The sequence below is a fragment of the Phalacrocorax aristotelis genome, chromosome 6, assembly GCF_949628215.1.
Source record: "Phalacrocorax aristotelis chromosome 6, bGulAri2.1, whole genome shotgun sequence".
Taxonomy (NCBI): domain Eukaryota; kingdom Metazoa; phylum Chordata; class Aves; order Suliformes; family Phalacrocoracidae; genus Phalacrocorax; species Phalacrocorax aristotelis.
Window position 1 is genome coordinate 20,912,615 of NC_134281.1, and position 22,796 is coordinate 20,935,410.

General features: G+C 63.0%; 5 protein-coding genes across 14 annotated transcripts in view; 3 read left to right on the plus strand and 2 right to left on the minus strand.

Moving 5' to 3' along the window:
• Positions 1–51: 51 nt before the first annotated feature.
• Positions 52–1,076, minus strand: TCTA (T cell leukemia translocation altered). Its single transcript, XM_075096516.1, has 2 exons — positions 679–1,076; positions 52–147 (listed from the first exon to the last, which is right to left on the minus strand). Exons 1-2 carry the CDS (start codon positions 1,035–1,037, stop codon positions 105–107), a joined length of 402 nt encoding a protein of 133 aa, XP_074952617.1. The 5' UTR covers positions 1,038–1,076; the 3' UTR covers positions 52–104.
• On the plus strand, positions 136–9,258 carry UBA7 (ubiquitin like modifier activating enzyme 7). The gene is given in 25 exon segments (XM_075096517.1): positions 136–656; positions 1,282–1,447; positions 1,932–2,066; positions 2,134–2,240; positions 2,428–2,518; positions 2,617–2,758; positions 2,866–2,963; positions 3,082–3,228; positions 3,311–3,365; positions 3,368–3,468; positions 3,654–3,761; positions 3,843–3,923; positions 4,012–4,167; positions 4,254–4,419; positions 4,497–4,699; positions 4,961–5,025; positions 5,190–5,373; positions 5,494–5,570; positions 5,873–6,081; positions 6,260–6,369; positions 6,465–6,551; positions 6,626–6,817; positions 8,529–8,630; positions 8,711–8,811; positions 9,092–9,258. Coding segments are annotated over 25 exon segments (3,501 nt in total). The 5' UTR covers positions 136–165; the 3' UTR covers positions 9,219–9,258.
• Positions 9,259–9,345: 87 nt separating this feature from the next.
• On the minus strand, positions 9,346–11,791 carry INKA1 (inka box actin regulator 1). Its single transcript, XM_075096540.1, has 2 exons — positions 11,620–11,791; positions 9,346–10,274 (listed from the first exon to the last, which is right to left on the minus strand). The coding sequence occupies exons 1-2, from the start codon at positions 11,668–11,670 to the stop codon at positions 9,396–9,398; spliced, it is 930 nt and encodes a 309-aa protein (XP_074952641.1). The 5' UTR covers positions 11,671–11,791; the 3' UTR covers positions 9,346–9,395.
• Positions 11,792–12,914: 1,123 nt separating this feature from the next.
• Positions 12,915–18,784, plus strand: CDHR4 (cadherin related family member 4). The gene is made up of 17 exons (XM_075095449.1): positions 12,915–13,014; positions 13,172–13,368; positions 13,440–13,602; positions 13,684–13,769; positions 13,898–13,993; positions 14,472–14,575; positions 14,648–14,784; positions 14,861–15,026; positions 15,119–15,269; positions 15,490–15,592; positions 15,850–16,065; positions 16,146–16,285; positions 16,367–16,511; positions 16,586–16,788; positions 16,877–17,016; positions 17,121–17,155; positions 18,552–18,784. Exons 1-16 carry the CDS (start codon positions 12,915–12,917, stop codon positions 17,146–17,148), a joined length of 2,175 nt encoding a protein of 724 aa, XP_074951550.1. The 3' UTR covers positions 17,149–17,155; positions 18,552–18,784.
• Positions 18,785–19,884: 1,100 nt separating this feature from the next.
• Positions 19,885–22,796, plus strand: part of IP6K1 (inositol hexakisphosphate kinase 1) — a 38,169-nt gene continuing 35,257 nt past the window's right edge. For 6 of the 10 annotated variants that reach the window (XM_075096524.1, XM_075096527.1, XM_075096534.1 and 3 more), the window contains exons 1-2: positions 19,885–19,983; positions 20,478–20,533. The gene's annotated coding sequence lies outside the window, so the exon portion shown is untranslated. Of the gene's footprint in view, positions 19,984–20,477; positions 20,619–21,732; positions 21,828–22,796 lie in introns of those variants that run through there. The other 4 variants (XM_075096528.1, XM_075096531.1, XM_075096529.1 and 1 more) reach the window with 3 other exon arrangements.

Consider the following 22,796-nt stretch of genomic DNA (forward strand, 5'->3'; position numbering starts at 1 on the left):
CTGGCTTCCTCTCCAGTGACAGTAGCAGGTGCCAAAGCAAGAGGCGGCAGGTAGGGCACAGCGGTTTAATGGTGCGGGCAGTGCCCTGTGGGTCTCAGTGCTTCTCACTCCCGGTGTGTCTTCACTGGCTCCGCAGCTGGGCCCTCTCTGCAAAAGAGGGACAGCATGAATGGGGCCAGGGTGGAACCCCAGCATGGCACCGTGGCATGGGGGGGAGGGAACCCACCTGCCTGTGTGAGGTGGGCAGGGCTGGGGCTGCACTTATTGGGGCATACTGGTCTGGGGCCACAGCTAGGAAGATGTTCACTGAGCTGTACTGGTCCCAGGGCAAAATGGGAGGGTACTTACTGGGGTGTACTGGTCCTGGGGCACAGACTGGAGAGCACTTACTGGGGTGTACTGGTTCAGGGGTGCAGCTGGGGGGGGGTGCTCACTGGGAGGACACTGATCCAGTGGTGTAACCAGGAGGATACTCTCTGGGACATACCGGATCGGGGAGGCGGGGCACATGCTGGGGCTGTACGGGTCCGCAGGCACAGCCAGAAGGGCGGTTGCTGGGACGTACTGGGCCGGGCCCGGGGCGGGGGTGCAGCCGGAGGGGCGGCAGCGGGCCGTGCGGCGGCGGGGGAGGCAGGGCCCGGGGAAGCCGTTGCAGGGTCGGTAGCGGTGGGGACTCACCGGGGCGGGTAGTGCCTCTCGGCACCGCCGTTCCGGCCGGCCGGGCTGGCGGGGGAGAGGGAGTGCGCGCGGGGCCGGGCGGGCCCGGAGGCGGGGCCGGTGCTCAGGCTGAGGCCGGCGCCGGTTCCGGGAGGTCGACGGGCGGCGGGTCCCGTACGGTAGCAGAGCGCGGCCACCGCCCCACCGTAAGCGCGCCAGGCCAGGCAGACGCCCAGCAGGCTGAGGCCCAGCCAGAGCAGCAGGAGCTGGCAAAGGGCGGCCCGAACGTCCTGCGCCGCCCACTCGGCCGCCAGCTCCCGGCCCAGGGCTCCCAGCGCCCGCCACGGCGCCTGCCAGCTAGCCGCCACCGCCGCCGACATGGCTGTGCCGGCCGGGGGGGCTGTGCTGGCCGCGGGGGCGGGGCCCCCCGGGGGGGCGGGGCCAGCCGGGGGGGCTGTGCCAGCCGGGGGGCGGGGCCCTCCGGGGGGCGGGGCCTCGGCGGTGCGGGAGGCCGCCATGGCGGGCGGCGGCGGGGGGAGGTGGTACTCACGGCAGCTGTGCGTGAGGGGGCCGGGGCCGGGGCCGGGGAGCGGAGGGTCCCTGCTCACTGCCCCTGCCCCGCAGGTACGTGCTGGGTGGTGGTGCGCCGCGGCTGGGTGGGGCGACCGTGCTGGTGTCAGGCCTCCGCGGGATGGGAGCACAGGTGGCGGCGGCGCTGGTGCTGGTGGGGACCGGGCGTGTCGTCCTGCACGACCGTGGCGTCGTCTGCACCGCCGAATGCGCCCAGCAGGTACCGGCGGGGCCAGGTGGGGGGCCGGGCCACGGGTATGGGCGGGGGTCCCCGTAATGGGTACAGGCATCGGTGAGGGTCCCTGTAATGGCTACAGGTATGGATGAGGGTCGCCATGATGGGTGTGGATACAGACAGGGTCCCGGTAATGCGTATAGGTATGGGTGGGGGTCCCAGTACCACTATGGGTGTGGGTGGGGCTGGGGGATCCCTGTTGCAGGTATGGATACAGGGTGGGGGGCTCCCAGTAGCAGGTACAGATTGGAAGCTCTGGTAAGGAGTGTGGAATGAGAGGTCCCTGTCATGGGTATGGCCCAGGGTGCCCCTCATTGTTATGGGTGGGGCCACGGTGTGTCCTATGCCATGTGTATGGTACTTAGCAGAGGGGCCCCGCAACAGTGCAGGCACAGCTGTGTGGAGCACCCCACTGTGGCGGGCATTACCCCAAACCTGTTGGGTGCCTTGCAATGTGTCCACCCCACAGTTCCTCCTGGGGGAGAGTAATGTAGGCCAGAACCATGCCAAGGCATCCCAGCAGGTCCTGGCTGAGCTGAACCCCCATGTGGCAGTTGTGGCCCACACCGGGGAGCTGTGAGAGGCCTTCCTCGCCTCCTTCCAGGTGAGTCTGTGCCCCTGCATCCCGGGGCCCACTGGGATAGTGGCACCTGCTGATGGCCCCAGTGCAGGTGGTGGTGCTGACCGAGTCCTCACTGGAGGAGCAGCTCCGCGTTGGGGACTTCTGCCATGCCCAGGGCATCTGCTTCATTGTGGCCAACACCAAGGGGCTGGCAGGGTAAGGGGTATCTGCTGCACGGTCTCCCCAAGGCTCTGGCTCACTTTGTCCCCAGCACTCCCAGCCCGTCTGTGCAGCGTATGTCCCCGTCCCTCTGGCAGTGCTGCTCAGCCCAGGAAGGACCTGGCAGTGCTCAGGCAGCTTGGTGAGGTGGCTCCTCTGGCAAAACCCAATCAGTCCTCTCCAGACAGATGTTCTGTGACTTCGGGGAGCACTTCATCACTGACGACCCAGCAGAAGGGGACCCAGTGTGCGCTGTCGTGCAGCACATCTCCCAGGTAGGAAGGCAGGCTTCCCCGAAACGCTGCTGCTTCCCCCGGTGGCTTTATGCCATCTGGGTCCAGTCCCCCATCCTCAGGTCCCTTCCCCTCCTTAGGGCAACCCAGGTGTAGTGACATGCATAGGGGCAGAGGGCAGCCGCAGCCACCTCTTCTGCGATGGTGACCTGGTGACATTTTCTGGTGTGGAGGGGATGACGGAGCTGAACAGCCAGGAGCCTGTCCCTGTGCGTGTGCTGGGTGAGCTGCCGAGGGGGTCCTGGCTGCCCTGGCCCTGGCCCATGGTCAGGGAACTTGCTGGGTCCTTGGCAGTGACTGATCACAGTCTGTCCATCTCTCATCCCCAGATGCTTTCAGGCTGGAGATTGGCGACACCAGCTCCTTCTCGCCTTACTGCCATGGGGGCGCGGTCTCGCAGGTTCAGCTGCCCCAGGTGCACTCCTACGTAAGTCCCCCCTCAGCCCTGCGGTGCTGCCGTGTGGGCTGGGGCACCACCGTGCCATGCTGTGCCATGCCCCAGCCCCAGGGAAGTGCTTATTTGAGCCTTGGCACTGTGCCAGCAGGAGCCTCTGCACCAGGCACTGGAAGACCCCCAAATCCAGGTGGCAAGTCCTGAGGAGCTGCCACGTAGCTGCAGCCTGCATGCTGCCTTCCAGGCCCTGCGTGCTTTCTGTGGGGAGCGGGGATGCCTGACCCAGCCCAGGGCACCGGTGAGTCCCCATCCTGCCCCTGCCTGGCCTCCTCAGTCCCCCATCACCCTGCCCGAGACTGCCCTCGTACCTCTGCCCACAGGCAGACACCAAGTGGGTGCTGGAGCTGGCACGGAGCCTGGGGGCACAGTGGGGTCCCCGGACGAGGATGTTGTGCGAGCCTTCGCCAGTGTGAGCGCGGGGGACCTATGCCCCGTGGCCGCCATCGTCGGGGCCCTGGCAGCCCAGGAGGTGCTGAAGGTGAACAGGACAGCGATCCCGAGCCCTGGGGTCCTGCTGGTCATGCTCTGCACTGCTGTCTGGTGGCGTTTGGTGACCACGAGAGGGCACTTGCTGCCCAACTGGGGACGACAGGCAGCAGGCCTGGGGTGGGGTACAGGGGGACCCAGCTGGCCACCAAGCTGACAGGGCCCTGTTTGCCCCAGGCCGTCACCAGGAAGTTCGTCCCCCTGGACCAGTGGTTGTACTTTGATGCCCTGGAGTGCCTCGTGCCAGAGGGGGCTGCGCAGCTGATGGAGGAGGACTGTGCCCCAGTGAGAATGCATGTTGACCCTCTCCTGGGTGCTAGGGGTGCCATGGGCACCTGTGCTCACATAGCTCCTCTGTCCCAGCAGAGGGGCTCTCGCTACGATGGCCAGATTGCTGTCTTTGGGGCTGCCTTCCAGGAGAAGCTGGGCTGCCAGAGGTACTTGGTGGTGAGCCAGGGTGGGTGCCTCTGTGCCAGGAGAGGCTGCAGAGCAGCCGGCCAGCATGCAGGGAGCTGCAGTGGCTCTGCCCTGGCAGGTTGGAGCAGGTGCCATTGGCTGTAAGCTGCTGAAAAACTTTGCCATGATGGGGCTGGCAGCGGGGCCGGGCGGGGACCTCATCGTCACTGATATGGACACCATCGCCCTCTCCAATCTCCATCGGCAGTTCCTTTACCGCTTGGCAGATATATCGGTAAGATGCTGCGAGGTTTGGGCCAAGCTCCCCATGAAGGGCCGTGGGGCGGGGGACAGCTGCCCACCCCCTTTCTGCCCTGGTAGAAGCCAAAGTCAGTGGTGGCTGCAGCAGCTGTGCGGCGCATGAACCCCAGCATCAGGGTGACGGCTCACCAGAACCAGGTGGGACCTGCCACTGAGCCATTCTATGGGAACAACTTCTTCCGGCGCCTGGATGGCGTCGCCAGTGCCCTGGACACACTGGAGGCCCGTGAGTTCCAGGATGGGGAAAGGAACTGAGCCCCTAGATGTGCCTACCAGCTCCCCAGCATACCTGGCTCCCCACAGGCACCTACTTGGAGAGCCGCTGCCTCCGCTCCCTCACACCACTGCTGGACTTGGGCATGGAGGGGCTGCGGGGGAATGTGCTGACAATGGTGCCCCACCTGACTAAGCCACTGGAGCCAGCCGGCTCCCCTGGGGATGGCACTGGCACCTTCCCTCTCTGCACCCTGTGGTACTTTCCCCACGCTGTCCAGCACACGCTGCAGGTAGGCTGTGCCATGCCAGCCCCGGCACCCAGTGAGGAAGCCCTGGCACCTTTGCCTTCCTTTCCTGTTTCCCCCTCTGGCCATGGCCCAGCAGTGGACCACAGGCAGGATATGGCCCCAGCTGCTTCCTGCTGGCAGCCTGAGCTCTGCTGCTGGCCCCGACCCCAGCACAGCCTCTACCTCCCCCTGGACTTGGGCTGGTGGTCCCAAGGGGCATGAGGGGGGCATCCCAGTCCTCAACCCCCACTCCCCCCTCCACAGTGGGCCTGTGGTGAGTTTGAGGGGCTCTTCCAGCTACCTGAAGAGCGTGTCAACTGGTTCATGGAGTGAGTGGGCTTGGGAGAATGGTGCCAGGAGAGCAGCTGCCAGCCCTGCTGGGGTGCTGCCCACAGCTGCTGGGGCTGGGGAGAGGGGAGAGATGACCGCATCCCACCTGGGGTGTCCCACGGGATTGCTCCTGGGCTAGCAGCAGTGGCATCTGATTTTGCAGAGACCCGGCTTTCCTGGAGCAGCTGCCAGTGGGGAAGGCCCTGGAGGTCCTAGAGCAAGTGCAGGGCACCCTGTGGGAGTGGCCACAGGACTGGCGGGACTGCGTGCGCTGGGCCCGCCAGCACTGGCAGAGCTGCTACCATGATGCCATCGTCCAGCTGCTGTACACCTTTCCCCCGGAGCATGTGAGCTCAGCATCCTTTCCCCTCTGCCAGCCACCCCCTCACCTCTGCTGACCACACTGCTGCAGCCAGGGGGACAATGTCCCCAGGCCTGACAGCCTGTCTTTGCTCTCTCTATGCCAGGAAACAAGCCCCGGTGTCCTCTTCTGGGCAGCAGACAGGAGCTGTCCCCATCCACTGACATTTGACCCTGACGGGGAGTTCAGGGGAGAGACGTGGGGCCTCCTGCTGGGGACGGTGTGGGTGGGGGGAGAGCTGAGCCTGTGCCAGGGGTAGGGTGGGTGCCAGACTGTAGTTGTGCTCCATCCGCCACAGCCTCTCCAGGGCTGCCAGATCCTGGCTGGGTCTGTCCCTTGTCTGTCCCTGTCCCCCAGTTGGCCAGGGCACTGCTGGAGACAGCTCACGCACGCTCTGCCACAGGAGGAGGAGAAGAGGCACCTCCAACTCTACCTTCGGGCAAAGCGGGCAGCCTTTGGCCATGTGGGCTCATGGACCACCCTAGCTGCCCAGGCGCTCTCACCCCACAGGACACCCACCTGGAGTACATCCTGGCTGCTGCCCACCTCTTTGCCCAAACACACAAGGTGCCACCGTGCAGTGACTGGGCAGCTGCGCAGACCATCCGCAGCATAGTCCTGCTGCCCTTCGTGCCCCAGGAGGGGATCCAGATCCTCCTCGCCGAGGAGCAGGAGGAAGTGCAGGTGCCTGCAGGTGAGCTCCCCATGCCCCTAGGGTCCCCTGGGGGACATCTCTGGGTCCAGCATGGTGGCAGTGGGGCTGCAGTGCTGCTTGTCCACACCCCAGCCACCAGGATGACCCAGACGGAGAGGGGGGCACCATAGTGCACCACTGTGCAGGTGTACCACCCCAGGGGTCCCTGTGCCCCCAGACCACAGGCGGCTGGCAGAGCTCACTCAGGACGTGGTGGAGCGGAGATAGGAGCTGGTAGGGGGTAAGGAGGTGCAAATGCCCCTGATGGAGCCCATCCACTTTGAGAAGGTACCTGGGGCTGGGCAGGCAGCCCTGCTCAGATTCGGGGGTTGGCGGCTGCTAGTCTTCACAGGCTGCTGATGTCCCCACACTCTTCCTTACAGGCCAACAACATCCACATGGACTTCATCACGGCAGTATCCAACCTGCATGCAGAGAACTACGGCATCCCCCCTGCCAACTGGCTGATGGTGAGGGGTCAGCCCATGGGGTCAGGGGTCCCTGTCCTGTGCAGGGCAACTGGTGACACCCCTCCTGTTCTCAGAGCAAGCGGATTGCCAGGCGGATCATGCCTGCCATCATCACCACCATGGCAGCTGTGGCTGAGCTGGCATGCCTGGAGGTCTACAAGCTGGTGTGGGGGTGCCAGGACCCCAGCTGCTACCGCAACAGCAACCTCTGCCTGTCCAACTGCCTGCTGCTCTGCATCCAGCCCCTGCCACTCCCCACCTACTGGGTAGGACCTTCTCCCCTGGGGCAGGGCAGGTGGAGGACTCCCAGAAGTCTTGGGGTGCCCCAGCTCCCAGTGGCAGCCACTGTGAGGTGGTGTCAGGGGAGACCCAGGAGCAAGGAGGTGGCCATGCACGAGGGGCAGCCCTGGCTATGGGGCTCTGGAAATGGTTCCAGGTGTTGTGGTGGGCCGGGGGTGCTGCCAGGCAGCGAGGAACCAGCTCTGTCCTGCAGCCGCCCCCTGGCACCAAGCCACCACCGCTGTCCTGCTCATCCCGGCTTCAGGCCCAACCGGGATGCTCTGGGGCGCCTGTGGGGCTGAGGCAGCCCTGCCACCCCATGGTGGGCCCCACAGTGAGCCCTGCAACCAGAGGGCGGGGAGCTGCAGCAGCCACATACATCTGGCTTCTGGAAACCAGCTGCATCAGCCAGAGAGCAGCTGGCACTGGGCTGCGGAGGCCTGCCTGGGGGGAGTAGGGCTGGGGGTCCCGGCAGCGGAGGGCCAGACCAGCAGCTCTGCCAGGGAGGGAGATCGGGGGCGGGGGCAGGCCCAGATTGGGACCGTCTGGGCGATAGAGGCCCCTTTGTCTGGGGGTTTATAGCATGCAAGGCAGCCCTTCCGGCACGGCAGGAAGTGCCGATTGGAACCAGATTGGCCCGGGGGGCCCAGGGCCAGGGACAGGAAGAGGGGGAGGGAAGCGCCTCCACTGCCTTGCGCCAGCTCCAGTTCTGCTTCAGGCTTCCTGGCTGCCCATGGCCTCCTTGTGCCCCACACCCACACCTGGCTGCCCAGACCTGTACCGTCTTGGCTGTGGTGCCTCCAGCTTGGCACTGTCCCTGGGTGGAGGACACTGCTGGGGCTGGCTGTGTCCTGATTCCCACAGCAGTGCCCTGCACCTCCATGTCCCATGGCAAGGGTCCGCCTGGCTGATTGGCCATGGTGGGAGCACATGTCCCACAGGCCTGCTTGACATGCCCTGCAGTCCTGCAGGGGCCTGGGGAGCCCACCTTGGGGGGCCGCCTCAGCCGGGGGGACAGGCAATGCCATTCCCTCTGCGCCGGGCAATCACCTGGGTCCGTGCTGCACTGGTAAGGATGGGGTTAAGCCCTTTCCACTCCAGTGAGATAAATGGAGGCAGCAGAAGGCAGGAGGAGAGAGCAGCCAGGTGCAAATGCCCCTTCCTGAGCAGAGCCAGCTGTGCAGCGGCTGGCGCTGCCTGCAGCGAGGGCAGATAGCAGGGCCAGCTGTGCCAGATGGCAGAGGGCTGTATCCAGCGCTTGGCTCCAAGGTTGGCACCTTGCTGGCCCCCTCGGGCCAGAGCGAGGGTCGCAGAGCTTGGGTCATGGGGCCACGGGTGTGAGAAGAGGCGATTGTGTGGGGCTGGGCAGTGCTTCAGTGGCCCTTTGTGCACCCGTCCTGGCCCAGGGCTGCGCCAACCCAGGCCCCTGTAGTGCTGGGGGGACAGAGGTGCACCCCACTGTCCCTGGCCCCTGGTACTGCCAGGTGGAGGGATGGTGGTGCTCGTATTGCCCCCTCGACCCAGCAGTGCTAGGGGGGATGGTTGTGCCCCCCATTGCCCCAGACCACCACCCTGTTCCCCTGCCCTCAGACTGGTCCCTTTGCCTGCCCTGCTGTACCCCAACCCCTGCCCTATGGGGCTGGGCAGCCAGGCTGTGGGGTGCCAGTGCCAGCTGGTACCCCAAACTCCCACTTGCAGTACAGTGGGCAGGAGTGGAGCTGCTGGGACTGGCTGGAGATGCAGGCAGTCGGCACAGATGGGCAGGAGATGACAGTGCAGGAGGTGCTGGACTGGCTGCAGGTGAGCCCAGTGCGGGCAGCACCCAGCCAGGTCACCCTAGTGGGGTGCAGGGCTGCACCCTGGACACCCAACTTTTGCAGAGGACACAGCGCTGGACTGTGACCATGCCTCTGTGTGGCCACACCATGCTCTATGACAGCGAGGAGGATGAAGAGACACGGACCCAACAGCAGGCGCAGAGGTAAGTCTCCAGCTCTGGGGCCCAATCCTGCCCCAGGGGGGCTGCCAGAGCCTTCTCCCTCCATCCTGAGCCACTCCAGCTGCAGTGCAGCTCCTAGCCAGCTGCCGGATAAACATCCTGCCGGCAGCACTTCCCATGGTGGGACCCCTGCCCGGCCCCTCACTACTGGCCCCTGCATCCCCCCAGCCTGGCTGGGTGCCCCAGGGGGGGGTCCCCCTGGGGTGCCCAGCCAGGCTGCAGGACAAGTCAGCATCCCCCAAACCTCCTTTCCCTGCTACAGGTTATTGGAGAACCTGAAGGATACTGGGGAGCCACGGCAGCGGGAGCTGGAGCTGACCTATGTATGCGAGGGGGAGGATGCTGAGGCCAAAGATGCCTGTCCCACTCTCCTCTGCTCCTTACCCTAAGTGGGGGGTTGGTAATAAAAGCTGCAGGATGAGCTTGGAAGCATTGACCCTCATTGCAAAAACACCCTGCCTGCCCCTGCCCAGAGTCGGGGTGCAGGCAGCCCCCCCATAAACGCTGCGCTAGCCATACCATACAAAACCAGGGTTTATTTACAGTGGAGAAGGGTGCAGGCAGGGCTAAATGTAGCCGATAACGTCGTTGCAGATGATGGGCTGGCGGCTGCGGCTGTTCATGAGAGCAGTGAAGCGGTGGAAGTCCGAGGCCAACTGGGCAATGTTGCTGTGGGACTGGTGGAAGCAGGCGCCCTTGGGCTGTCCCCCCAGTCCAAGGGGGCAGGAGAAACGCTTGGTGGCTTCATGGCTCCCTGGCCGGGCACTCTCAGCTCCCCGGGGCCGGGCAATGTTGGCCAGCTTACGGCGTACGTTGCCTGAGAGGCTGAGCAGGAAGGCAGGGGGCTTGGTCAGCCGGCGGGAAGGCTCAGTGGGGTTTCGGTGGTGGGATTCAGTGCCCACCTCAGGCAGGTCCATCCAGTTCTCCACCAGGTCAGCAAAGCAGTTGTCGCCCAGCACCAGGGGCTGCCGGTTCCGGCTCTGCGACAGCAGTGCCACAGTCCAGTCCTGTGTCTCAGCTGGCTCCAGCACCCGCCACTGCTCCAGACAGGCATCAGAGGTGGATTTGGGGCGCGGGCGGCAGGCGGGGGCAGCCGGCGGGGCGGTGGGGCCAGCAGAGAGCCGGTGTGCCCGCTGGCAGGGTGGTGGGTGCCGGCGCCGCACAGGTGCCTCCTCCTCCCGCCACGTGCCCCCCGAGGCCTCCGAGTACCCAGAGTCGAACTCCAGGCTGCGCTCGCTGCCTGGGGGGGAGCGGGCGGCTGGTCCCTCACCCTCCTCCTCCCCCCCCCCTGGCTCCACACTGCAGGCTGAGTCCGCCGCCGAGCCGGGGCGCGGGGGGCATGGGGGGCGGGGGGCTGGCCCCGGTGCCCCTCCAGGGTGGTGGGGCGCCTGCCGTGTGCCGTGCATATGTGCCCACGGCACCGCCCCCGCCTCCCGCTGGCACCGCTGGGGGGAAAGAGCAGGTCAGTGCGGTTGTCTCTGCCCCGCCCCGGCCATCACCGCGAACCCCCATCTCACCCCCCGTCACCCTATGGCCCCCAGCTCCAGCTCGGGGGGTGGGCTTTGCTCTCGGAGCAGGGTGTGCAGCGGGGTGTGGGGAGCGGGGCACAGGTCCCGGCTTGCCTGCAGCCCCAGGCCCCGCTTTCCTGCGGCTCCTGCATGGAGCAGGCTGACGTGCAGCAGCATGTCGGGTGAGCAAGCAGGCACCCAGCCCTGGCTGTGCCTGCAGGAAATGACACAGGGCCACGGCATGTAGGCGCCAGCCGCCCCCCTGCACCCCCCCGCTGGCCCCTCAATTCCCCCTGCCCCAGTGGGGTGGCAGCCAAGACACCCCACCAGCAAGACCCCGCTCAGTGGCGCAGGGCCAGCGCAGCCCCAGGGCTCACACGGGTGCTAGGGTGGGGTGCGCCTCCCATGTGTTGGTAGGGCCACCCCACCCACCCTGTGCCCTCCAGCCGGGGACACCCTGGGTGACATCAGGGTGCAGCCAGGCCTGTGCCCAGGGCCAGAGCCCTCCCAAAGCGCCGGGAAGCATGGGGGGCCAGGGCAGCTGGGGCTGAACAGAGCATGGTCAGGCAGGCGCTGGAAGGGGCGGCTGGCTCCTGCAACCAGGCCACTCCTCACTCCTGAATTCCTATTGTCCTAACCCAAAAGCAGTGTGTTACGTCCTCTTTCCTTTCCACGCTGGAGCCATGGGAAGCTGAGCAAGAAGGAGGGATCGCTCCCCCATCCTGGTAAACCAGCCTCCTCCAGCTGGCCCTGACAGAGCTGCTGGCCAGGCTGTCCCTGTCCCCATCCCAGTCCCTGTCCCCCTCCCCACTGGCTGGGACCCTCTCAGTCGGCGCTGCTGGTGATGTGCCACCGCTTTGAGCTGCCCTGTCCTGGCACCAGCCAGGGACATGAGCACACCCAGCCACTGGAAGCTGGGTGGGCATGTGGCAGGCCCAGGAGAGCCAGCTGGGCCACGCTGTCACTGCTGGTCCCCTTGGGGCAGTCCAGGCAGGCAGCAGGGTGGCAGCTCCGGTGTGGCAGAGCTACTAGCACCCTGACAGCTGGACACTGTGGTCCCTGGTCACTCATGTCCCGTGGCCACCCATGTCTCACCGCCACCCATGTCCTGCTGGTTGCCCATGTCCCACTGGACACCCACGTCCCCTCATGCCGCCTTTGCCTTGCGCATGATGTCATGGCACTGATGTCACTGGCAGCGCTCTGACATCGCGGCAATGCCCAGGCGGTACGGCGGGGCAGGGTGGTCCCATCCCCTCCCGGTGCCCGCGGTGGCACTCACCCAGTCGGCGCCGAGCTGGCCCGGGCACGCGTCCGGGCGGGCGCTGTGCATGCCCGGCCCGGCCCCGCTCCCGGTCCTGCCGGTGCCGGTGGTGGCGGAGCGGCAGCGGAGCGCCCGCCCGTGCCCGCCGCCTCCCGGCGCTGCCTGGGCGGCACCGCCTGGGCGGCACCGCCCCGCCCCGCCGCAGCCAATGGGGCCGCCGTAACGTGAGCCCGGCCTGTACCGGCATCGGCACCGCCGCCCCGGGGCCCTGCCCCGCACCACCGCCCCGGGGCCCGGCACCACCGGGGCACCGCTGGGACAGGCAGGACCCTGAGACCCGCGGGCACCGGGGGTCCCGGGAGGCCTTGGCGGGAAGGAGGGTAGCCCCGGTACAGGGCCCCCGCGGAAGCACCCGCGGCCAAAATAGGTTTGGATTTTGGAGAAAAGACAGGTGACCCCGGCCACAGGGCCTGCACTCTGCCAGTGCCTATTAATTGGCAACTAATAGCGCTTAATGGGAATTCTGGGAGAAGCAGCTCTGGTTTGCAAATGAAGCAGAACAGGGCCAAAAATTATCTCCTGGCTAATTTTCCCAGTTCCCGAGTGTGCCGCGTGGCAAGGCAGCGTGGAGCAAAACACTACAGAGCATCGCTGCCCACCTGCCCTGCACTGGCCAGGGCTGGCACCTGGGGGGTGTCAAAAGGCTGGGAGCAGAGGCACGCCAGAGCTGGGGGCACTGGGGCCGTGCCCTGGGGCTGGGCTGGCAGCTGTGGATGGCTGGCATGACGCTGGGCCAGGGCGGTGCCCAGCACCCATGGCAACGGGCTCCAGCTTGTCCCAAACATCCAGCAAGCCATGAGCATGCACGGGCGCCTCACCTTCTTCCTTCTGCACCTCCTCAGCCTCCTCCTCAACCTCCATGCCCCAGGTAGGCACTTAAGGCTCACAGCAGCAGGGGCATCCTTCACCAGACCCTGGGTAGGGGACTGAGAGGAGGCCACAGGGGACAGGCTTCTCCCAGTTCACCCAATGTGTCTGGGGCTGACCCCAGGATGGGCAGAGGGGCCAGCAGCTGCCTGGCTGGGTTCAGGCAGGAATGGGGCATCACTGGGGCATCCTCAGGGCATTGCTGGGGCATTACTGGGGTATTCTTGGGGCATTGCTGGGGTATATCCTGGCACCACTGGGGCATCTCTGGAGCACCATGGGGGCATCACTGGGGCATCCTCAGGGCATTGCTGGGGCATTACTGGGGTATTCTTGGGGCATTGCTGGGGTATATCCTGGCACCACTGGGGCATCTCTGGAGCACCATGGGGGCATCTCTGGGGCCTCCCCAGGGCATTGCCAGGACACACCTGGCAGGCTGGGGTGACACTCTTCTCTTTGCAGGGACTTCCGTCAGAGCAGCAGGTAAGAGTGGGGTGTCCTGGGCCCTGCTGCACCTGGCAAGGAGACCTATGCCCACGTGGGTGCCAAGGTGCAGGATCAGGGCTACCTAAGCATGGCTGGGCAAGCCATCAGTGGCACTGGCCATGTGTGAGGCCGGTTCCCGGGGGTCTTCTGCCAGGTCTGCTTGACCTGCCGCGCGTGGTGACCCTGAGCGAGGATGCAGCACCGGGCACCCATGTGGCCAAGGTGACAGTGTCCTGCAGCAATGCAAGTGGCAGCCCCAACATCACCCTGCATGGCCTTGAGCCTGGCCACCCCTTCAACCCTATCGCCATCAGCACTGATCCTGTGGCTGCCACCATGTTTCAGGCAGAGGTGCAGCTGGAGGACAGGGAGAGGGGCAGGAGTCCATGGGTGCCCTGCTGAGCTCTGTGTCCCCATGGCAGGTGACATTGCGTGCCGGAGCGGAGCTCAATGCCCACCAGGTGAACCAGTATGCCCTTACCCTGCGGGCCGCTTGTCCTGGTGAGGACGAAGTGGAGGAGCGGCTCTTTGTTCAGGTGACAGCAGGGCAGGTACTGCGTTGTGATGCCCCCTTCGCCAGAGCAGGTAGGAGCTGGGGGGGTGTGGGGTGGCAGGGGCCGTGGGTGCCAGCCAGCACTGGGCTCCCTCAGCCATGCTGTGCCACAGGGGGAGATGTGGTGCAGGTACTGGCAGACATTGCCCCCCGGACGCCCCTGTACGCGGTGATGCCGCAGCCACTTGGCGGGCTGATGGTGAGTGGCGGCTGCCCCGAGGTCCCACAGCCCCCACAAGTGGGAGCAGCTTTGGGGACGGCAGGACCCTGGGTGTGGAGTGGGGGACAGAGGTTCCCACCCTCCTCCTGCTGCCTGTCTCTCTGCAGTTCAGGCTCCGAAACCACGATACGCCCCTCACGCTCACCCACCGGGGCCTGGTGCTGACGCCTGCTGGTGGCTTTGACCCCAGCAAGGACAACCAGGTGGGCAGCAGCATCCCCGGGCTGTCACAGCCACCTCTCAGCTATCCTGGGCTTAGCCCCTCGTGTCCTGCTCCTCCCGTCGGGCACCGGTCTCACCCTGGCCCCGGGAGTGTTCCAGCTGTGTCCCTGTCCCCATCCCCAGCTTCATCCCTTTCTGCATCTTGAGTCCTGTCTGAATCCTCACCCCTGCCTGTCTTTCCATCCCCATTCTCGTCTCCAGGTCATCCTTATCCGCATCTCCATCCCTATTCCCACTCCTGTTCCTGTTCCAAGCCCCATCCTTGTCCCTGTCTCCATCCCCAGTCCTGTCTCTTCGCCTCTTCCTGTCCCCATCCTGTCCCTATTCCTGTCCCTGTTACTATCCTCATCCCCATCCCTACCCCTGTCTTCCCTACCCCTATCCCCACCCCTATGCAGATCCCTACCACTGTCTCCATCCTCATCCCTGTCCCACGGCTGCCCTGGCACTGCCCCGCAGACATTCAGGCTGGAGATCGAGGTGGTGGACCGCCACGGGCACAACTGCAGTGGGGCCCTGAGGGTGGAGGTGTTGCCATCACGCCGTCCCCGTGTCACCTTCCTGTGAGTGGGGCTGGGCTGGGCAGGGTGTGCTGGTGGCACCATGCCACGCCACACTGCCTTCTTTGCCTGCAGTGAGCCACAGCAGTCCGTGAGAGTGCCAGAGGGTACCAGCCCTTTGGAGGTGGTCATGCAGGTCCATGCCACTGGTGACAACGTCCGCTACACCATCCTGGCTCCCACAGCGCCTGCACTTTTCACCATTGATGAGGGTGAGCAGGGCAGCAAGGTCCCCAGGGCCACCCTGTGCCTGTGCCTGTGCCTGTTGTGAAGCCATGCCATCTGTAGTGACAGGCGAGATCCGCAGCACCAGCCAGCTGGAGGTGGCCCATGCATACCTCCTCATACGGGCTTACAATGCACTGCACCCCACTGACCATGCCACCACCATGCTCAACATCACCGTGCAGGAGACAGACCGGCAGGCGCCAAGATGCATCCCAGCCCTCTTCGTGTACAGTTTGGGGCGGGAGTGGGGCACAGGGGATGCTCTGCAGTGCCCGAGGCACAGGAGAGGGAGCTGAGCTGCCAGCTGCCCCACTGCAGGTTCCAGGTGCCCGAGACGGTGTCCCCTGGCAGCACCCTGGTGACACTGAGGTGCACCAACCCCGCCAGCACCAAGGGGTGCCTGAGCTATGCCCTTGAGGGACCCCCTGCCTCCCGCTCCCGCTTCCGCATGGAGGGGCCGCAGTTGCAGGTGAGCGGGGCCACAGGCTGTGCTGGGGACATAGGGGAGCCCAGTGGAACAGTGAGAACCACCTCACATGTGCTGTCACACTGGGTCCTGTGCTGGGGATCTCGGGGCTGTCGGCACCCCTACACCTGCCTGTTCCTCCCCTCGCTCCCTTTTGCTTCCCTGGCATCGCAGTTTGCAGGGTACCCTGGCTCTGCCTGATACCCCTGACCTGGCTCAGCAGGTCAACACCACCCTTGACTATGAGTCGGAGGCTGTGGCCGCTGTGGGCTTCCAGTTCATGGCCACCATCATGGTGACGGCAGGAGCGCAGCCCCCACGGAGCAGTGAGTGCCTATGTCCTTGGGGGTTGCCCGGAGGGCTGCAATGGGGGAGGTCATGGGGGAAGTGGGAAAAGGCCCTTCCTGACTCCCAAACCAGCAGATCACAGAGGAAATGTACCTCCACTGCTGCCCCAAGACACCCACTCCAGGGGTGGTGCTCCTGTCCCCATGTCCCCCAGCCTGTCCCAGGGAGAGTGCATCCAGCCCAGTGCAGGCTGCAGGGTGGTACCAGTGCAGCTGAGCCACTGTGTGCCACACAGCCCACGTGCCTGTGCTCATGACGGTGACGCCTGTCAATGAATTTACACCGGTGTGTCCCAATGGTGCCGCCTTCACCGTGCCAGAGACGGCAGCTTTCGGCAGCACCGTGGGGCGCGTGGCCGGCACTGACCGCGACTACCCACTGGACAGCCTTGAGTACAGCCTGGAGGGTGGCTCCAGCCCCGCGCAGCCCTTCTCCATCGACACGCACACTGGTGAGCACCCGGCCCCTTCCCCAGCCCCTGCTGCACCCTGTTGCACCTGCAGGTGTCCAGCAGCTTGCGCTGCCCTGCAGGTGAGATCCGTGTGGTAGGACCCCTCGACTACCAGAGGCAGAGGAGCTACAGGCTGATGGTGCGGCTGACGGACACCCACAACGACCTGAACCCAGCAATGCGGCGGAGCTGCATGTGCGACGTTGCCGTGTACCTGCAGGTGCAAGTGCAAGCCTGTCAGGTGAACTGCAATGGGTGCAAGCACCATGAGTGCCATACCACCTTCCCCTGCTCCTGGCAGGCTGTGGCAGAACAGGTGCTGGTGTGTACCCCTGAGGTGCAGGAGCTGTGGATCACGGCCAGGTTGGGTGGCCGCCAGCCTGTCACCCACCTGGCATGCCAGGGAGGACCTGACAGCACCACGCTGGCATACACCATTGCTGGAGGTGAGGCATGGCCACGCCGCAGTACAACCCAACCTCTCACTGCTGTGTGGCACTGAACAGACCCTCTCATCCAGGCAACGAGGATGGGTGCTTTCAGCTGGAGGGGAACACCCTCTTCTACCTCCCTTGTGACTCGGCCAAGCCCCGCACCTTCATGCTGCTGGTGGAGGTGTGGGGAGGCCCTGGTGTCCCCCACCACAGCACGATGGTGGCACTGGTGGTGCATGTGACCCCCCGGAGCACCCCAGTGCCACCCAGCACCACCACCAGGCACATGGTGAGCAGAGAGCCCTGGCCAGGCAGTGCTCCCAGGGCCGTCAGGCCCCCTGGCCCTCACGTGCCCCCTCACCCCACCACCTCTGCAGGTGCTGTGGAAGGAGCCACTGGTTGTCATGCGGATGGAGGCAGCATGGCACCCACCAGCCTGGTTTGTGGCCGTGCTGACTGTATCTGGCGCCCTGCTGCTGGCTGCCCTGGGCTGTGTGGCTCGGATCCTGCTCTGCAGGTGAGCCCCACCCCCATGGCTCAGCATGGCATGACATGGCATGGCATGGCATGGCACAGCAAGCAAGGCCAGGGGCTCACAGCTGCCTTCTGCTACTTCTGCAGCAACCAAGACCCTGCAAGCTGCTGCTGAGCTAGAGGTGGGTGCTGTGTGGCCAGGGTGGTTGGATCGGTAGTGAGGGGCAGCCATGCACGTTGGCACAGGCCCCCGTAGCATCCTCGCAGGCAGCCAGGAGATGTGAGGGGCTGTTTAATGTACCCTGTGTTTGGCTGTGGCCCCCAGGGCAAGGGTACAGTGATGATGGGAGCCATGGGTGCAGAGATGGTGATTTGGCCAGGGGACAGCCATGTCAGTGTCTGAGCTGGGGCAAAAACTCTGCAGTGGGCAGGGTGGGATGGCACAGCAGTGGCGCTGCTGCCTGCTGCAGGGCTGAATCCTGGTGCCAAGGCTGGGGCCACTGCAGCTCACAGGCAGAGCTCTGATTTGCTGGGAAAGGTGCCCTGGGAGGAGGTGAACAGGCTGCACACTCCCTGGGAGGATGAACCAGGGGTGAGAGGCGGCAGAGGGGAGAGCCTGAGGAAGCCGGTCCAGCCTGTGCCAAGCGTCTGCATGGCAAGAAGGAGGCATGCAAGCCTGTGGGCAGGATAACAGGTGCCTCCAGCAGTGTAACAGCCTCAGGGTGATGCATGGCTGCATCCACATTCATTGGTGAAGTCAGGGGCATGGTGCTTGGTGGCAGCAGGGCTGTAGTGACCATGAAAGGTAGAAGATTCAGGCTCAGCCCCTGCAGGCAGCACTAGCAGCAGGAGGGCTCCAGGGTAGCGCATCCTCCAAGCACAACAATGGTGTGCACTGGCATGTGGGGACATGAGCAGGCATGCTGGCAGACCAGCTGGTCACTTTCTGGCATTGCTGAAAGGTGGTAATCTTGGGGGTGCACAGACCCTGCTGCAATCTCTTCGGCACCCAGGGCCATGCCAGGGCCACACCGGCTGGGTAAGGAGACAATCAGGTAGGTGGAAGTCAGTGAGGGCAATGGGCTTGACAGGGTTCAGCTGGCAGTGCAAAGCCTGGCTGGTGACCCACTGCTGGCAGCATCCTTTGGGGTTGAGGCTGGGGGCCTGTCACTGGTGGTGTGCCCTCCCCTCACCCCCTCTGCAGCTCCTGGGACGTGACGGGGCAGAGGGGCGGCGAGGAGGAGCTCAGCCACCCCCACGCTGGCAGCCCAGTAAGTGTGTGCTGTGGTATAGAGAGTGGGCACACTGCCAGGGGTGCGGGTAGGCACTCTGGGGCTCTCAGCACCCTCTCCTGTCTCTCCTCTGCACAGGGACAGTTTGATGGCCATGTCTGGGACCCATGTGAGTGCCCTGTCCCATGGCCTCTGCAGCCTTGGGCTGCATCCGTTGGGGCAGAGGCATCTGGGGGACAGGAAAGACAGGTGCCAGGCAGCACTGCCTGGGCAGCACCCATGGGGTGAAGGCTGAGTGCTGCCTCCCATCTCAGGCACTGGCAGGGACTATGTATGTCTTCAACAGCATGACCAGGGCAAGGTGCTGGATCTGAGCGGCTTGACCCAGCAAGGGACACCCCAGGACCCACAGCTCCCCACAGGCCGCGCTGGGCAGAGCACCAGGCACTAGCAGACACTCGTTGTGGCCCTTTGGCCTGGGAGGAGCCCACTCCATGGGCAAATTTGCTGCCCAAGGACACAGCCAGCCCCTGGACACCCACGGCCAGCACAGAACCAATAAATGGTGGCAGAGATTGCATCCACTGCTGTCATTGCTGTGGGGAATGCTGTGGCCAAGCAGTCCCACTAGCAGCTGTCTGGCTGTGGCAGTCATTTGTGCTGTTTCCAGTCAGGGATATGGGCAGCACAACCCAGGACCAGGATGGCAGTTACAGCAGCACAAGCCCTGGGCTGGGGTTGGCACTGTGAAAAATGTGCCAAGGGCTTTGGTAGGCTCTTCTCTGGTCACAGCAGGGTCTCCGTAGCCTCTGGACGTGACCCAGCCAGGACAGTCCTCTGCAGAGATGTGACCTGGGGCAAGAAAACTCAATCACGGGTAATTTTGAAAAACTTTTGGGTTGTGTTGCCTGCCCCCCTCAAGCTCTCCCTTGCTCGAGCACTCCCAGGTGCAAGTGGGTGGGACAAGCTGTCAGTCAGTGGAGGGGCGGGGTTTCTTAACCGGGAGGAAAAGTGGATTAGCGCCGGAAACCTTTATTGTGCCGGATGGGCGCGTAAACACATTCTACTCGCTGCTGCAAGGGGCCAACTGAGCACTCCGTGCAGTCTGGGGCCAGGCCTCTGTGGGGGAAGCTGGGTTTAGCCCAGCCGACCCCACAGGATGCACCGCACCAAGGGGGATATGCCGCCCCGTCGGGCCTCCCGCGCTCTCGGAGGAAGACGGATGCGGCGGGCTGAAGTGTAAGACCTGCCTCCGAGGGCGGCATCAAGGCGGGGGGAGAGCAGATCCGCACGGCCAGCAGGCTGCCCTCACAGGACCGCCTCACGAGGCCGCTCGCGCGCTCCCGTCACGCCTCACCCCGGCCCGGCAGGGCCCGCGCCCGGCGTGCCCATTGGTCGAGCGCTCCCCGCTCCTTTCTCTGGTAGCCAGTGAGGCGGCGTAGCCCGGCGGGGTACGGGAGGATATCACGTGTGCCTAACGTGAGCGGCCACCCAGAGGCAGTCCGAGCACGGAAAGGGGAGGGGCCGCTCTGCGCTTGAGTGACGGTGACTTTGACCTATCAGTGTTTCCAGGACGCCCCCGGCGGGCTGGGCTGGGCTTTGGATTGCCTCAAGGGGCGGCGGGGCGGGATTTGGACCGCGCGGTTGCTATGACGGCCAGCATCGGGGCTCCTCCCTCTCGGCCGTCGCCATCTTGTTGTTGATTCGAACGGCGGGGAGAGGCGGTGCGGGCGGCTTGATGTCGCCAGCCCCCAGCTGGGCAGGCAGGGCCGGCCCCGGTGAGCCGCAGTGGGGCGAGGGCCCGGGGCGGGCGTGGTGCCGTGAGGGGAGGGAGGGGAGAACTGGGTACGGCCCCATGAGGGAGGATGGGGAGGAGAGAGCCCGGCGCAGTCCGGTTGAGGAGCGGGAGAGTCCCACGCGGAGGGGGGGTGCGGACACAGGCGCGGCCCCGTGAGGGGTCGGGGTGCGTTGGGGAACGGGTCCGTGGAAACCCAGGCGCGGTCCCGTGAGGAGGGTAAGGGGGGAGCCAGACGCGTCCTCGCGTTTTGGGGTGCGTGTGTGGGGTGAGACCCAGGTGCTTCCCCCTGCGAGGCCCGTTTGGGGCACAGCTGGCGTGGGAGGGTTGTCCCGCAGCGTGGGGGGAGCTCTGGGAGCTGGGCCCGGCAAGGGCAGCCCCCTGGGCAGCGCGGTGCCAGGGCAGGGCTATGCTGCTGCCGGGGGCCCTGCCCGGCAAGCAGTTCGAGCGTCCCCTCTGTGCCCTTCCCCTCCACAGGAGCAGCGCGCAGGAAAGAGTTCGGCAAACCACGGTGGTAACATGAAACCAACATGGTGAGGAAGCTGGTGGGGTTGGGGCCCCTTCCTGCGCCCCATGTACTGCCACCCCTGCGGAGGAGGGAGTGTGGGCAGGCTCTGGGTAAGGCTGGCTGCCCCAGTGGTTACCGGAAGATGCCTGGCAGTCCCCAGAGGTAGATGTGCTCATGGGTTTGCAGACCTGGACTGTAACCAGCAACCGTCCCTGGGGTTTCCAAGTAGGACTTGGATGAGGAGAGGTGAATTTAAACTGGCTCAGTGTCCCTCCATCTTAAAGCTCTGAATCAGCAAGGCCTGGATTTTTCTTTCCAGCAATATGCTTTAGTATTTGCTGCCTTTCTCACTTCAGCCAGTCTTGCTGTGTTTCTCTTCCATCTGCTCTTCCTCCCTTCAGGTTCACCTGGCTTAACTTGGTATTTAGAGCTTCCAAAGCTGAATTCCAAGATTGGCCTTTGCTAACAAAGTGCTGAATGGTGCCAGAACAGTATGGGCTTGGGTTTCTGTTAATTCTTAATGTAATATTTCTATAGTTGGTAGGCTAATTTCTGTAAACGTAGTTGGTAGCTTGTCTCACAAAATAGTGTACTAAATGTCTTGTGCAAGTCCCTTTGTGGAGAACTGTCACCTGCCACTGATATGCTGACCTACATGCATATGGACAGATTTTTGATGGAGAAAAATACTGTATTAATTCTTGTTATCTATCACTGAATGAAGACTTCAGTTTCCTTTTTACAGAAGTTCTGTCAGGAGCTTGGAAGTGTTTTAGAATTAGATATATGTTATTAGATGTTGCCACTATAACCTCAAACAGGCCTATTAGGGACATCTTAATCCTGTGTAACAGTTCCTCATTAATGAGATTGAGACATATTTTTCTGTGGCTGGGTTAGTTTAGCACTGACCTAAGGTAAGTGCTTTGTTTTGATGCTGGAAGGAAAGTGGTACTTTTTGTAAAGATAGTGAATTCTGTATATAGTAAGTTAATATTGGGTTACTGTTTAAACTGCATAAAACTCTTGCTTTGTCAATGTTTTGAGTTGTCCTAATGTTAATTTTTTTTCTGGTAGCATTAGAGAGTGTTTTTTACCCTCCCCAGTTTTTTCAGCACAACCATTCCCAGGTGCATGGATGAACAGCCTATACCATCCTGGTCAGAGCCTGTTAGGCAGATCTGAAGTGTCCTTTTCGTGACTTTGCCTTTGTTTCCTAATAAGGACTTTTGGGAGAGCTGGGGACCCTCTTTCTGGGAGAAGTTGATGTATACAAGGTTATTGCCATAGGAATCTCCAGCGACCACAGGAGTGGAAGGGTAGGATATCCTGCTAGGGCCCTCTTCTGAACACTGTGTCTGTTTTCCCTAGGTTAGTTTCTACTCTGGTTATCCAGTAGGCACCTTGTGGCAGTTTTGCATGTTTCTTACATAGAAAAAGAGCAAGTGAGCACAATTCACTGAGCTGAGAAAGGGGACAGTTTCTAGGATCAGCTTCCAGTCACCAAGAGTTTTGGTTGTTCCACCTTCCGTGTGTAGCTTCAGTCACTTTAAGCTCATGTACGTATAGACTGCAACTAACAGGAGGTTCTTGCCCTGTCACTGGTGTCAGGGCTTTTTTTTCCCCCCAGCTTTGTGGGTGCTTAAATGATTTTCTGGTACAAGGGCAATGGTGGGAACATGGGGCTAATGGTGAAGTGGAGTTAAGAGTAACCTGCACTTTGAGTGAAACAGTGCAATAATGTGTTTTTATATATTTATTCAGTTATATAAAAATATAATTCTAAAATATGTATTTACATATATTTAAAAATAAAATGGAACAGTAGTGTCTTTCCTGCTGCTTTTGTGAATTGTATTATTGTACACTTCATCAAGATGACAGGACTGGGCACTTCTTGTAAAAAATATTCTAGAAAGCAGAATTAGATGTGCTTTGGGATCCCCTCTCCTGGCAAATTGTGTAGGTCAACTGACTCACCAGTTATTCTGTATTGCATTGCACACAGTGAGAAGTCAAGGTTAGAACAGCAAGCACTCAGAGGTGAAAAAATGTCCAGGCTGAAGTAGTATCTACACCCTTAATCAGTTAATTAGCCTTCTGAACAGGTATTATGATTTCTTCTTAATCATGCATTGTATGCTATTCTTATCCTGTCTGAGCTGCCTAGTTCGTTTCTCCTGTCCTTTCCTCAGCCATGTATGGAGCTTATTCATTTTGGGTGGAGTTACCAAACTCTGAAAATGAGACCTTGCTGAGTTTGACTAGTGCAGATGATGAGCCCTGTA